Here is a 15,993-nt window from a genome sequence, read left to right on the forward strand (position 1 = left end):
GGAAGTTAAATGCACTAAATACACAAACAGTTGTCAAAAAATCAAGGAATAACCAAAGGCAGTTAAAGGCAGGATATGTGGCTTCTATCTCCATCCTGGTGTCTGTGTTTTATGTTTCCATCCACACTCTTCATGATATAAATAATAATTGATAAGACTTCCAAAGCACTTTTCTCAATACTGCGAGACGTATGAAATACTGCGCAAGAAAGTCAACAGAAGGAGTTGAAGTTGATGTGTTGAAGGTTTTTCGAACAGGTGGGTTTGAGTTGGTTTCTGAATGAGGTAAGTGAGCCAGAGCTGGGAGCACCCTGCCCGAAATCAACGTCCGGAAATAAGTCAATCCATGTTTTTAATTTTTCATAGCCCCAAATCATTAAATAATTCTCTGCTACCTGGAACAAGCATGGTTTGGCAGATTTAAAAAATACAGACGTTATGTGGGCTGTTTCTAGTTAAGACAACCTAAAAGCAGCACATGCACAAGGACATTAATCTGTGAGAAGACCAGGGGCTTGTGATGCTAGCTCCGCTAACTTTATCCACACTTTACAAACCACTTAGGACAGTGCAGACTCTGTAAAAACCTTCTCAATACCTTACTTTGCCTTTAGACACACAGTCTGGTAATCTTAACATACATGACTTAGCTGTGCTTCTGACATTCCTGGTCTAGAAACGCCACAACGACATGAAAAACTCAAAAAAGGTCAAAGGCAACGTCTCTCTTGACTAGAAGTCTGCAACCTTCACTTTCATAGGAGCCATTTTTCCTCAGCTCAACTGGATTTAAGTCATTCAGGAGCAACAAAATCTACTTTATCTTTACAATAAAGATTATAAAGGGTAAAAAAAATCGATACATAGTTAAAATCTAGTAAGTAATTATCCAACAAGTAGTTTTTTTAACTTTCCAAAAATTGTACATGCGATGTCTGTGATTTTTAGTTTAAAATACATTTGAAATTTTTTTTTAAACGTTGAAATTTAAACATTTGAAAAAAAGCAAAAAATTGAAACACAAAATGCCAAAAAAAAATCCAAAATAATTAATATTCAGGAATTTGCCAAAAAATTCAAATTATTTTCAAATTTCAAAAATGTACACTATTTAAAAAAATAAATAAATTCAAAAATCTTTGAAAATAAAAAAAAAGAGAGATGTTAAAACTTTCAATTTTTTTTAAAAAAAAGATTAACTTTTGAAAATTTGGAAAATTTTCAACAAAAAATTGCAAAAAAAATATTAAAAGTTACAAAAAAAATTCTTTGAAATTTCAAAAAATTGTACATTCGAGATATTTGGTAATATCAAAAGTCTTTGAAAATGTTAAAAGTTTTGTAATTAAGAAAAAAAATATATAATTTTTTTAAAGTAGAACTTTCAAAAAATTGGTAAAATCTTTTCTCAAAAGTTTTCAAAATATTTCCAAAAAAATGAAATATATTAATTTTGCTTAAATTTAAAATTTTAGAAAGACAACCTGAATTTGATAATGTATTGCTCAACTCACCTTTTTCCTTTGCTAATGTTCTGCCACATATCATTTATGTATAGAAATGTCTTTGTATTTAATTAGCAATATCCTCATTTATAAGTCTAAAAATTCTTAAATAATACTTTTTTTTTGATAATATTTTCTTTAAAGCTACAAGGAGCCACTGCAACGTTGAAGACCCTCGCTCTCACTACACTTTTACTGGGTCATACATGATGAAACCAAAGGGATAGTTCAATAAACTCTGTCAGTAAAAATTCATACTGCCATTTTATTTTAATCAGACCAATGATTGAAATGCAAATTTGCAGTTTTCATCCAATTTACCCAAGTTTCTTCTTCCGTTACAGTCATCCTCACAAAAACTTTGAGAACCTGTTTGCTCCCAATCTGCGCCGTAATTATTGTTCGTTGATTCTCACCAATTAAAAGCCAACCTCTAATTTCCCACCGTTTCCGCACACATTGGCTAAACGAGCTGCGGAGTAGAAGTAGGATGGCTTTAAGCAGCAATTCCAAAAAGAAGCACAGAGGTGATAATAGCTTTGTACTGCACACTCAAAACGTCTAATAAGGCCTTTAAACGGCAGTAATCTAAGAACTTTTAATTATCTGAGAATTTGTCTCTGCACGTCACCAGGAGTCTGACCGGTGAACTAAAGCCCACACAGCCTCATCAAATCCGCAGCTCGCTCGGGGCTTCGGGGTTATTCAGGGTTCACGACAGGACACACTCCCCCTCATCCTCTATCATCTTCACTCCCTCTCATTCCTGCTCCCTCTGGACTCGTGTCCCGACGCACTCCCACTCCGGCTCTTCCTGTTAATACCTTCTGACTGCAGAGCTCATTATTTTTCTTAAAACCTCCTTAATTCTGTGACTCAAACACACTTTAAAAAAAACACGTGCACGTGTCTCAAACTCAGCGTTAGGATTCATCATCAGAAATGTTAGAGCCACTTTTTCCTCTTTGATTCTTCGAGTTTCTTTGAGATGCTTGATTTGGCCCACACTTTGCTCCAGTAGTGCCCGGGCCGTGTCGCTCTCTCATTTGTTTGGAATTCTTTAAAAATCAGTCTCAGATGTTTTCGAAGCGGTGACGTAACCTGAACAACTTAGTCATCCAGTTTTCTGAGGCAATCCTTTGTAACATTTCTGGATAACATTAAAACCCAACAGAAACTGAAAACTTGGTACAGTACCGAGCGTTGCAAACGACCTCTGCATGAGCTGCGAGCATCATATGCTTTATTGGCTGCTCCAGTGTTTGGAAACTCTGAAATACATCATCAGTGAGACCAATAAAAGCACATCCCACACAAAAAATAAATAAATAAATGCTTTTAGAAACAAAAGTTCATCACCAGACACTTTCAGTCGTCACAAATTAACCTTGTGCAATCCTGAAACGTGGCTCAAACATGTTTCTCCACCACCGAACAGAAAAACACATCAGCCCTGTATTTTTAGACTAAACTCCTGACTTTTTAAAGAGTCAGAAATGTTATTTTAGATCCATATCTCGCTGCCACAACAGCTGAAGGCGCTCCTCCATCGCTCTCCCATTCAGCTGTGATGTTTGTATCCTTGCGATGAAACCCCCACAAACCGCCGCGCCGGGGGACCCTGGTATCTGTGAAGGTTACATAAACGCAGAAGTCTAACATCTCTCGCCGTCCCTCCAGTGGCCGGTGGAGGTGTGAAGCCGTGTTTGAACAGGAGTAAATCTGAGAAGCGGGCATGTGTTTACTTGGCAGTCCTTCCTATTTATAAAGCCCAGTGTGTTGTAGCAGGCCGTGTTGATCACAGTCTATTAGCTGCCCTCGCCTCATTTACCAAAGACAAACACCAGCTTAGCTGCAGCTTTGAAGATGCAAACAATTAAAACTCCACATTCTGTGCACATTCATACGGCAGCAGGAGGGCCGGGACGGGGTTTGTTTTGCACACAGTCTTATCAATAGCAGCGTTTAAGGTTCACGCTGGGTGAGAGCTCGTTTTCAGAGAGGTCTGTCGGCCTGCAATGAGAACACTTTCTAATCAATCAGCAGAAATGTGCTGAGCCTTTTTGTCTGATGCCTGTGAAATCGAGGACATTTTTCATTGCAGAGAACTTTTTAAATCTTGGATCTCTGCCTTTCCTGGATTTAAAGCTTAATGTAGCTTCATTTAGCACGAGTGCAACAGGTTCCTTCCTCTCTTCTCTTAGACTGGCAGGGAGGGCATGCACTTAAAAAACTGAACTCTTAGCAGGTGTTAATGTCTCATTTTAAGTGCAAGTTTTCTTATTAGACTTAATATGAGCCACATTCACTAAAAACAGGAGTCTGCAACCTTTACATTCAAAGGAGCTATTGTACTTCAGCTCACCTGGACCAAAGTCATTTAGGAGCCACAAAATCAACTGTATCTTCAAAATAAAGCAAATAAAGTGTATGAAATTCTATCTTAAGTAAAAATAAAGAAAATCATTCTCAAAACAAGTAGCTTTCTGAATTTAATAAAAAGAACATGTGAGTTCCTCTTTTTTTTATTAAAAAGAAATCAAAAATTTGGAAAAATATTGGAATTTGAATATTTTCAGAAATTTCCCAAAAAATTAAAACGAAAAAACAGCAGTTTCAAAAAAAAAAAAAAATCAGTAAAATTAAAACATAAAAATAAAAATAAACTTTCAGAAATTTGGCATATTTTAAACCATTTTTGATATAAAGATATTCTAATACTTAAAAAAAATTGCAATTTTTTTTTAAGAAATGAATATATTTTTTAGAATTTTTTTTATTTGGGCTTTTAATCATTTATTTTTAGATAAATTTGCAAAAATTATAAAAATTGTGTTATTTGAAAAATTAGCAGAAATTTAAAAAAATAATGTATAACAATAATGCAAAAGTTTGAAAAAGAATTCAATTTTATAAAAAATTGAAAAGGGATTCAAATTTTTCCTTAATTTCTTAAAATTTGTTACATTCAAAAAAATATTCAAAAATCTCAAAATTAAAAATAAAAAATAAAAAATGAACCTTCAAAGATTTGGAATATCTAAACATTTTTTTTATTTAAAAAAATTCAAAACATTTTCAAAAGTTAGAAAAAAACAATGAATAAATAGTGGCTTGTATTTCATTTCAAGCCTTTTTCCCAATCTCTAGAGGCAAAATATGCGAGACACTTGGGCAGACTAAGTCAGAGTTTTTGAGGTGCAATATGTTAGCAAATCAATTTGCACAATTTTTTTAAGCTTGTAATCTTGTTTTTCATTAACTTACTGTTTTGTAAACTGTCTTTTTATAATGTACAACATTAAGACATAAACACTTGCACTGATTTCAGGTTTTTCAGTGTGAAGCTGCACGACCTGGAAATAGATGCAGAGTTTCATTTGGCTGTTTGCCTTCCTCCGGCTGCTGCTGCTGCTCAGTTATTTAACTGTTGGATCGATGACATGATGTAGGGCTGTATCTCACTTACAGATGGATCAATGATGAAAGTGTCTGCGGATCTTTAATAAACAAGGACTCCACAGCTTCATTTTCTGCTGTCAGTTTACAGCAGCTGTGATTGATCACATGCAGGGATGGCGGCGTTACTTACAGCACGCCGCACGTTCACTGTGAAATTATTCTCTGCTTTCAAACGACCTAACTCGCGCTGGAGCACCCGGCGTACTTTACACCAATGTCAGCGATATATTCGTTGACTGTTTAGTGTTTCTAAAGGTAAAACACCGCAGTAATGCTGAATCTACACGCTGGCAACAAGTCCGTGAAATCACTTCCTGTGGGAGTGCATGGAGCTCAGTTTAAGACGCCTGCTCAACAAACCATAGAAGAAGATGTGTAGACTCCTCTCTGTCCTCCCTGTGCCGGCTGATGACTGTGCTGCTGATGCAGATGAAGCAAACACTCAACGACTGTGTGCTCATCAAACAATATGTTGTCACTTACACACTCTCAGCTCTGGAGTGTTTGTCTTTGCACACCGCCCCCAAAAAACGAGACCTTGTTTCCGTAATTAGGACAAGGAGTTTTGAGCGACACTTCCCGGTTGGACGTGCAGACAAAACGTCTGATATTTTCCTTCCACAGCAGATTTGTCATTTCCACACTCAACCCGAGCGGACAGACGGACGGGGAGTGATTATTTGATAGTGACAAGTTCAATGTGCAGCGCTCAGCACCCAGAGAGAGGGTGACATTTCAGCTGTCCAAAAGGACACGCTGAGTGAGCCGTGTACCAGTGAGGCGGCATTTACGCCTCATTGGGGCGGCTTGTCACTAATCGATGCCGCAGCCTCGCAGCATAAATCTCTCCTGTTGTTTTTATGTAGGAGTGATTGTTGTGGGATTTTTTCCTCCGTCGCCCACTCTGAGCGCTTTAGCTGGAGAGGAAAACATCAGTCATTTTTTGTTACCTGGAAAGAGAAACAAGTGCTCTAAAATTGGACGAGGAGAATGTGTTACCGCGGAGAGGCTGAATGGATGTAAGCACTTGTAAAAGACCATTACAGAGTTGATAAATATTGAGTTCTCTATTACATTCTCTTGTATTATCTTGTGCGTACATTTTTTGTATTGATCTATGAGTATAATAAAGTTTATTTGTTCTGAAAATAAACGGGAGAACAAGAGAGACTGCAACATCTTACACAAAACAAAACAACAAAACTGCTCAGCGCTATTCAAAGCTGTGATCAAACTTTAGGACGGGATATTACTGGAACAGGATCTGAGCCAACTCTTTAATAAAACTGATTCCTAAAGGTTACAGGAGGTGAAAGATATTAGAGAAAGACCGATATGTTGTTTTTCAGGGCCGATACCAATACCAATAATCATTAGTCAAGGAACTGATTTTTGGGGCTAATATCCATTTGCAGTACAAACTAAAAAAATTGACGTCAATATTTGAGATACTAAAAACTACAAAACTTAACTTTGTTCAAAGCCTTTGAGCCAGTGTGCTGCTCTTTGATCCATTCATGAAAATATATATGTATATATACTGTTATGAGTAGTGGTGTGCCAAACAAACAAAAATATTAATATATATTGATGCCAACTTTAGGATCAGTATGGATCTATGCTTGGGTGATCAGACTGATACTTAAGTTTCAGTTTCTCTTCTCTACATGTGCTCCCTACATTCACTCATGTGCTCAGATAAATAGATAGATAGATAGATAGATAGATAGATAGATAGATAGATAGATAGATAGATAGATAGATGGATAGATGGATAGATAGATAGATAGATAGATAGATAGATAGATAGATAGATAGATAGATAGACAGATAGACAGATAGATAGATAGATAGATACTTTATATATTGATATAGATAGATAGATCCTAGATATAAAGAAAGATAGATACTCAATAGATGTCAGATAGATAGAAAGATAGATAGATACTAGGTAGATAGATAGATAGATAGATAGATAGATAGATAGATAGATAGATAGATAGATAGATAGATAGATAGATAGATAGATAGATAGATAGATAGATAGATAGAACATTGTCTCTTATGCAGTTAAAACAGAAATTTCTCTTTGACACGGCCCCAAGTTTGAATTTAAACACACACTTTTAAACACAATAAATCTTGCTTTGAAAATTGGAAATTGTATTGATTTTCATTTTATGTCATTTTGTTTACGTGTGAAGGGAAATGGGTTTTTTAAGACTACATGTGTGATGTGGCTCTTTGTAGTACCACGGAAACTTATGTGGCTCTTGGTCTCTGACTGGTTGGCCATCCCTGCTTTAAGCATATGTTTAATAAACAGCTCCCAGGCCCAGCAGCTGTCTTATAAAGTTAGATGAAAACTTTAAAAAATAAATAGTTCCCTAAAGTTTTCTACAGGGAGTCAAGTTTAGCAAAAAAATGTCTTTGCGTGGCACCAATCAGATGGTACTGTGGGTGGGACGATGTTAGAGACAAAGTGGTGACTGCAGACAGAGAGGAGCAGCTGTAATGGAGGCAAAATAATGAAATCTGGAATTTAATTTCTTATCAGCCGCCAGATTTAAAGAAGAAAGATTAAAATAAAAGGGAGATGCCAATATGCTTCAAAATGCTAAATATCGGCCTATCCATGAAATCGTCATTTTTCACAAATAAGCTCCAGCACTTCACATTATCCTCGCTTTGTATTTGTTTAGGTATCATCTGAGCCTGTGAAATCTGTTTGTTTCATCACACTGAAGGAGATTTCTCTGTTGTTTCCTCAGATCATCTACGCCGCCGTGGACTGTACAAAAGGACAGAACCATGAGGTCTGTAAGCAGGAAGGTGTGGAGGGCTACCCGACGTTTAACCACTACAACTACGGCAAGTTTGTGGAAAAATACACCGGAGAGCGAGGGGTAAGTGCTGCTAGACATCTCCTCTGTCTAAAACTGATAAACTCATTAAAAAAAACTCATCAACAGTCAAATAAAGATGGAGGATCACATTTATACATCTCTCCGCTCAGCTCAGAACTCTGCCTTAGAGCTTTTGGACTCGTGGATCAGGTCTCCACAGTCGCTCAGTGGGTGTTATCCTGAAGGGTGCGTGGGTTCACAGTGAAATGATTTTGCCCCCTGACTGAACCTAAAGAGTCAGACGAGCTGGAGTGGGGATTTTGAAAGGCTCATAACGTGTTCCCAGCTTTGCATTGCAAATGAACGGAGATCATTATTAGCTGCTGATCCACACAGAGGAGGCGATGCCAGAGTCTGAGCAGGAACAGGAAGTAACAGGAAATTATTGATGTTGCAGCATCTTTTATGTGGCTCTCTGTGTAATTTTTCATTTTTCAAAGGACTTGAACGACTTAATATTGTCATAAATGTCTCCATTACTGAAGCTTTCAGCTGAGAGTTTAAAGAGCTGTTTAAAGTTATGAGTCTTTGAGGAGGAGCTCGTGTATTCACAGTTTGACCTCCTAAAGACTCACTACTGTAACATGTGGATTCTGATTTACAGACTCATAACACTGAGTCATGATCAAAGTACATTTTCTTTGTATTTCTCTTACTTTGAAATCCTTTGTATAAATGCAAACTGCATCAGAAATTCACTTGTAACAGTCACTTTTAAAGAAAATACAAGCGTAGTAAAACTGTAAAATATATTGATTATGTATCCACCTGTTTGGTTTTTGTTGTTGCTTGTTGGAAAAATTAACAAAGAAACACTGAAAATAAAAGAAAAATCTCCTATATGACCTCTTGGGGCTTCCGTATTACACCAATAATTGTTCAGTTGAGATCAAAAGCAGCAAAACTGTGATACCAAAAACTGAAATGCAAAGATAATTTGATGTTATTTTGTCCCTTTAGGCTTCACATTAAATATTTTCTGAATAACAGCAGCACCCTGCTCTTTAAACGGCTCATTTCACTCTAAAACTCCCAGACAGCTTAATTATCCGTTAAAGTAATGTGCACTTTACGTCAACTGTAACCGCCGATGTACTCTGGGTTTGAGCGAAACACACGAGTGCAGCTGTTCAGACAGATGTCAGCCGACGAGCACATTACAGAAGCAGGTAGAGCACAATGCATGAGTGTGTGATCACTACAGACCTGTGTTTGTGCCTCTTTGCACTCGTACAGTTTCTCTTCTTGCTGTTATTATACAAGCTGAATTATTTATCACAAAGCTGGAAACTGAAAAGTGGAGTTCGCTCCCTCAGCTCAGCAGGAAACAATACATCAGATCAACCTCGGATTCTGTTTGTTGAGATCATGTTCAAGGAGCATCTCAGGAGTGAGAAACGCATCTCTAAAACTGGTCTCTGTTCTCAGGAGGCGGGGTTCATCGGCTTCATGCGCAGTCTACGGGGACGGGATCAGGAGAAGGTGGTGAAGAAGAAGGAGGAGCTCTGAGGGAGGAGGGTTGGCGTGGCACTGCACAGTTTGTCTTTGCACTGTGACCCTTGACCCCGACAAGGGCCCTATCAGCACTGACGTGGGAGACCTGATGACCTCGGCGGAAGGTTATTTTTTTATACTGTGGTGATCACGTTTGTAACAACACCAACAGAGAATCAGACCGACCACTCAAGACTTTTTATTTCTCTCCTTTTTTTTTGATTTTTGAAATAGTTCGACTGGTATTTTTGACGGGCGCGAAACACACATACATATTTTTTTCTTTTTTTACCCAAACACTGTGACTGTGGAAGCTACACCCTATACTGTATCTATGCAATACTGACTCCTTCCTGTGCAGCGGGGGCTGTGACTGATTGACTGAATGACTGATTGACACCCAGGGTGGCGGGTGGTGGTGGTGGTGGGCATCGTTTGTTCCTGGTGGAGGCTCACATCCAGTCTGAAGAAAGACACACACCTGTCCGTTCCAATATTTTTGTACAGAAGTTTCATGTCTGCAGCCGGAACCATCCAGAGTATCGAGATAAAACCTTCACAGATCACTTGAAATACTGAAAAAAGAAAATGTGAATTGGTACGATGGGTTCTGTAGCAGCTGGAGCAGATGAAGTCAGGTCGATAATCTGTGCGGTTTAAAGTGGTGTTAGACGGGACTTGAGTTTCTTTCTGTTTGCTCAAACTGTGGCCTTAAAGTTGTAGAAATGAAAAATGCTGGATTTGCAGAACTATAAAAAGACAAGCTGAAGGGAATCAGAGGCCTGGTGCCCTTGCTTTTCTCCGACGGAGCAGAGCGAGTTAAGAAGAAGAACAAAACAAACATGAAATGCCAAATATTCCTGCGTAATGCCCTTTGTGTTTCCCTGCGTCATGCGTTTAATTCCAAATAATCACAACATTCACAGCCATGGTGACGTTTTACCTCGTGTACCTTCTCTGTTGTTGACCCAGAAAAAGATTTCATCAATGTTTTAACAAGGTTAGGACCCATTTCCACTGAGAAGCCTGGAAGAGGCTGAATACTGCATGTAGCTCATCTGATGTTGGAGTTATGAATCTTATTTGTGTGAAGTGAAGCAACCTTGCTTTCCTCACTGTTAAAACTCAATAATTTACATCTTTTGTTTGAAGCTTTCAGGGTTTTTGTTCACTCGTTTTGTCTCTTCCTGCTGGGATTGATCAGCTTCAGTAGCTTGAACTCTTCTCCGTCACGTCTCATGAAAAACCCAGGGATTACTTCACAACACATCCAGTAAATAAAGTTTTAAGTGAGTCTCAAGCAGCATGAAACCATCGATTCACCGTCGTCATATCGCCATTACTTCTGTGGCCATTATTTTCATACTGTGTGTGTTTCCAACTCCCACGCTTCAGCCACTATAAATATTTAAAGCGCTGATGTGTAGCTGATCTTGTGTTTTATTATTCAAGACTTTGGTTTCTTTCATTATGAATAAGGTTCTCAGGGATAGCGAAACACAATTAAAGGGAACTAGTTTGTTTGTAATTTTGCATTCCAGCTGAATAATTTTGAGCCCTTCGGTCACCAAATTAAATCTTGTTTACATTTGTATCCCGATGAAAGAAATCGTCCTCTTTCTGTCATGTGTTGAATAAGATATATTGTCAGTAGATGTTACTGAGCTGTTTATCACCTTGTCATTGTGATTCTTTAAGGACTCGAACACTTCTTTTTTTATTCCTGGTGTGAGAGCAGTTTGAGTGAGTGCTGTTCATGTAGTCGTCGGCATTTTGCTGTAATTAGGTGTTAATCCTCCTGGAGGAGGAACAATAACCTGTTTACTTCATCCCTTTGCTTTGGCAGTAACATCATGTTGTTAATTATAGAGACACCACCTCTGTCTGATCCCAAAGGCTCCATGTTGTGTCAGAATATTTCATACTTAAGCCAAGAAGTCATTGTTGCCTTTGTATGATTTATTGTTCTCTGTGCCCAGCCATACGTACAGTTTTGCCCTTTTCAGTAAGGACCTTGCGAGATGAAACGGAAAATAAAGAAACAAATTTTCAAACCTGTGTCCTTTTATTTCTAGAAACTCTGCTCAGCAGAGTATCAACTTGAGCTTTTTACTTCAGTAAAAGTGTAAAAGTAGGGGAACAAATGCCATTAAGGAAAAAAGCTGAGGCTGCTCCACGGGGGCCTGAAGTGCGCTCTAAAGGCCAGGATGACTATAAAGTTTTGTTAAAATGTTAATGTTAAAAAATTTGGCACAGTTGCCGTTGACCAAAAGAGTCTTACTAAACACAGGCTTTATCACTTTAAACCAAATCAAGGCCAGCCAAAATGTTTGATTATTTTTTTCAGACACTATCACATCACCCGCAGTGTTTCCTCTGTGATTTTATAGGGGAGGTGCCCGATCACCCATGCATGTCAAATTATCTTAACTTTTCATTTTAATTTATTTACCAAAGCATTAGTAGTTAGGGTTGCTGTAGACAATTTTCAGAATAATTGTTGTTATTGTTTTTTCTATGAGAGCCACCGTGCTTAGTAGGTGCTGTTTCCTGTTTTGTACCAGCAGAGTGCAGCACTGGGTCTGATTTCCAACCCACCTACTACATACTATGGGTGCGGCACCAGAAGTACTTTCTTAATCCATTTTCAAGACTGTCAAGTGATAATTGTGCTCGGAGGAGAGAGGAGAGAGGATGGAGGAGACTGATCGGAGAAGCGATGATCGAGGAAACACGAGAGCCAGCTTTGCGGAAGTCTTTTCACTGACAGACACGCCCCCATATGGAATATCTCTCTCCGATTGGCTGTAGCAGTGTTTCATTCAGAAACTGATCATAAATCTGGTAATAAAGTGTTCGCTGTGAGTTTAAAGCACAAAACACTGAACTCAACCGTCATGAAATCAATATAACAGAGGGTTAACCTGAAAACTGAAATCTTATAAATAATATCTTCCTAGAACATAATAAACTAGGTTATATTAATACGTTTCAGAGTTCACAATCAGATGTGCTCCAGATAAGGGATAAATAATTTATAAATAATCAAACAATTACGCATTTTACCGGTAAAGTGATCCATGAGCTTCTAAACAGCACACAGAATAAACAGAGAGCAGGTTTTCTTCATGGTAACATGTTTGTTAAACTGGTTATTTGGTCATTTATTTGGTCAGTTGGTCATTTATTCAAAGAAATTCTGTAAGGGATTGACTTTTTATTTTTGCAGCTGATGGAAAAACCACTTCCATATAATCCACATGTGGTTAAAAAAAGGTAAGTGGTTTATATGGGCTTTAATTAATTTGTTTCTCATCACTTCTATCTCACGGCCCGTCTAACATTAGTGTTGTTGTATTGTAGTTATAGTGCCAACTCATTCCAGTAGATGGCAGTAATTCGCCAAAACCTGCCACCTGCATAGACAAACAGCGTTAGCGCTGTGCATTGTGGGAAACAGTATGTAGGTAGACTGGTCTGTTGCATACTGAGAAATTTTCCTGGATTCAGTAGGACATCCAGGGATTTTTGGCATACTGCAGATTGAGCAAGTTTTCGCATACTGACGACAAAATCCTAAATTTCAGCCAAAATATTATTAATATTATTAATATTATCCCAACTCATGCTCAGACAGTTTATACCTCTCATCTAACCACAATCCAATTCTCTATCTGAATGGTGCAATTTACCTTTTTTTTAATATTTTTTTTTTTTTTTAAATAGCAGGCTGGTACAGGTAACAAGGTCATTTTTTAAATGTAGAGAGTAGAAAGAGCACATTTTTTGTCTGAAAATGTAAAGAGTAGAAGTAAAAATTCAGCTGAAAAATAACAAATCCAGTAAAGTGTGAATTCCCAAAACTTCTACTTCATCAAGGTAACAAAGTATTTTTTACTCTTTTTCTTGTCACCTCTGATGCTTGGTAATTTGTAACCACATCCAGAGCGTGAGAAAGTTATTTTCAGATAAAGCAGCAAGCTCAATCAACACAGTGAAATAAATAGACGATGACCTCGTTCAGGTCACTGGGCTGATGGACAATCCTGGTGAAAGCAGGTTTTCTGTGCCCGTTTATTTTGACGTCTGCAGAAAAGGACGAATGGACGACGAGCAGCACTCAGCAGATCTGACGGTTTATTATGAGAAATGAGAAAGAACAGCACTGGACCTGAAGTGACCCCTGTCAGAGTCCAAAGTCGACTCCAAAGTCGGGTTTGAAATCAAGTCTGAAGTCTTGCAGAGTTTCAAGTCTGGGCCTAATCCAGAAATAAATGACAATTTCCAGGCAAGCTTCATCAACACCTCCACAATCATCACCACGGGGTGTTTGACTCATGTGATCACCGTCTTTGGAAACCTATGTGTCCTCAGGTGACTTTCTAACCGGTGTTTGTTCTGTTCCCGGTTTGCCCTCCTCAGGTCACACCAGGCTGCTTAGACAGAGTGCCGTTGTTGGGATGCACGCCGCGTGAAGCCATATCAGTCTGATTAATGCTCGCCAGCCCAGGCAGAAATACCCTCTCAATCCCAATTTCTCTTTAAAGGATTTTCAAAGAGGTGGAGCACTTTTTCATGTCTGCGAGCATCGCTTCACTGCCTCTTTGTGCATTTTCTTGTAGGGGAGGGACGGGCTTTTTAACCACTGCAGAATGAGCATAAGAAATGGAGGGCGCGGGGTTGTTAATACACAGTCAAGGTCTGCTCGGATTAAAGTGTCCTTAACAGAAGTCATTCTCCCTTTGTGGAGGAGTGTGTTTGAGGCCGTTTGAGCTTTTATCTCCCTGACGTCAGACTGCACTCTGCCTTCACTCACCTGCCTGTCCCCTGCCTCACCCCTGCCTGTGTGTCATCACTGAGCTTCATTCAAACAGAGAAATCAGCTCTTTGTTTACAGACTTCTGTGCTCAAGATGCAGTGATCAAAATAATTTGAACAATCCTCTCCAGAAAGATCCATATGTTCACTCTCTGTGCTGCTCAGCGAAGCCGTCAATCAATGAGAGGAGCAACATCCCTTTTTATGACATTGCTGATAGGCATTGGTGAGTTATGGTTTGGGAAATCAATCAGAGGTGTGTCATCAAAGTGTGAGACTGAAACAATGAAGGCTCATGATCAAGCTGCAGCGTTTAACAACCAAAACAAAGGACGTTTCTGCAGATGAATGCATTTGACTTTATAAAAATCCAGGTGATTGATTAAGAGGAGCAAATGACTGTTGTTTAAAAGTCTTTATGGAGGTAACAAACTTTCAAGGGGAGTTTTGAAGCCCGTGCCTCCAAATGACCAGCTGTTGAAAAAAAAAGTTTTGGAGCTCTTCTTGAACACTACTAAACCCCGTGGTTGTAAAACAAGACTTTTATAGCAGCACATAACCCAGGGGTGCAAATGCGTCTGACCAGAATACATCATCTAAAAACGTTTGCTTTGGCCACTCACCAGCTCAGGATGTAGGCACAGCTGTCAGACGCAAAAACCACCACCTTAAAAAAAATAGAAATGACACTTTTACAGTAAAGATTTTCAGACTTCTGGGTATTTTTTGTCCTTTTTTGGACCGGGTGGCTAAGGAAAGGCAGGAAGAGTTGGGAGAAGAGTGGTGTAGACTTACCTAAGCAGATCAAAGCCTGTTGAGCCGGCAGCAAATACATTAAGGACTATAGCCTCCGTATATGGGCCACCTCCCCTACCAACGGAGCTAAACCCTGCCTTCTGGCTGTTGAATCAGACTTGGCAGAGGCCGTTTCCTCTTAACTTTGAGTGACTTTGCTGGGAGTATTCGTTCTCTTCACACAAAATGAAATCTGTGGATGCTTTTGACACTGTGGCCTTCATTTTAGCACCAGCCTGGGAACAAACTTAATGTAATTGCAAAAAATTTGCTCAGTCTATCCGATACTTTTTATTCAGAGTAATGAAAACTGGGTCTCGAAGGACAAGTGGAAAGGCTTCAGGACTTTGGACAGGTAGTCTTTAAAAATCACACTTTATAAATTTCCCTTAGAATCCCTCAGGTAAGCTCAGAGATTGTTTGACAGGTGTATTTTTAGATATGTCAAAATCCTCCAGAGTGCTTGAGCTCGAGGTTGAAAAATGTAATGATGACACTCTGGGAAAGATACAATCAGTGCTGAAGTGTTTGAATACAGATGTGTTTGCACCTCTGTTTGTGTCTGTGTGAATGACGACACTGCCTCTATCACCTGACACTCTGCGCGGAGCACTTACTGAGACCTGTGATTATTCATCACCTGTCGGCAGCAGCAGACATCCATCATCTGCCTTTACTCTGTGTGTCTGTCTTCTTTACACACTCGCATATCCAGGCCATGTGTTCAAAGGTCCCTGCAGGCTGTCACAGTTTCTTGGCTCTGAGGAGATTGCATGGAATGTGTGAAGGATGAGGCCGCTAACCCACTCTGTATTGTTTTTATTTCCTCTGGCCACGGTTTTGTTTTCTTTCATATTTTAACAGGAAATGTATGGAAATACTGAAAAATGCTGACGCTGGTGAATGGCCTACTTCAGGATTGAGCTCAGCTCTAAAACTCGGCAGTCTCTGGGTATGCATTATCCATTTTTCATGATATTTTAATATTAACATTGAAGATTCTCAGCTTTAGA

General features: G+C 38.8%; 1 protein-coding gene across 1 annotated transcript in view; it reads left to right on the forward strand.

The window, feature by feature from the left end:
* The window catches only part of pdia5 (protein disulfide isomerase family A, member 5), a 78,961-nt gene extending 67,568 nt beyond the window's left edge, over positions 1–11,393 (forward strand). The window contains exons 16-17 of the mRNA XM_074695482.1: positions 7,739–7,873; positions 9,302–11,393. Coding sequence (XP_074551583.1) covers positions 7,739–7,873; positions 9,302–9,382 — 216 coding nt within the window. The 3' untranslated portion in view covers positions 9,383–11,393. The remainder of the gene's footprint in view (positions 1–7,738; positions 7,874–9,301) is intronic.
* The last annotated feature ends 4,600 nt before the right edge of the window (positions 11,394–15,993 follow it).

This window comes from Halichoeres trimaculatus, unplaced genomic scaffold, assembly GCF_033239565.1.
Source record: "Halichoeres trimaculatus isolate MK-OKI-2021-1 unplaced genomic scaffold, fHalTri1.1 fHalTri1_scaffold_19, whole genome shotgun sequence".
NCBI lineage: Eukaryota > Metazoa > Chordata > Actinopteri > Labriformes > Labridae > Halichoeres > Halichoeres trimaculatus.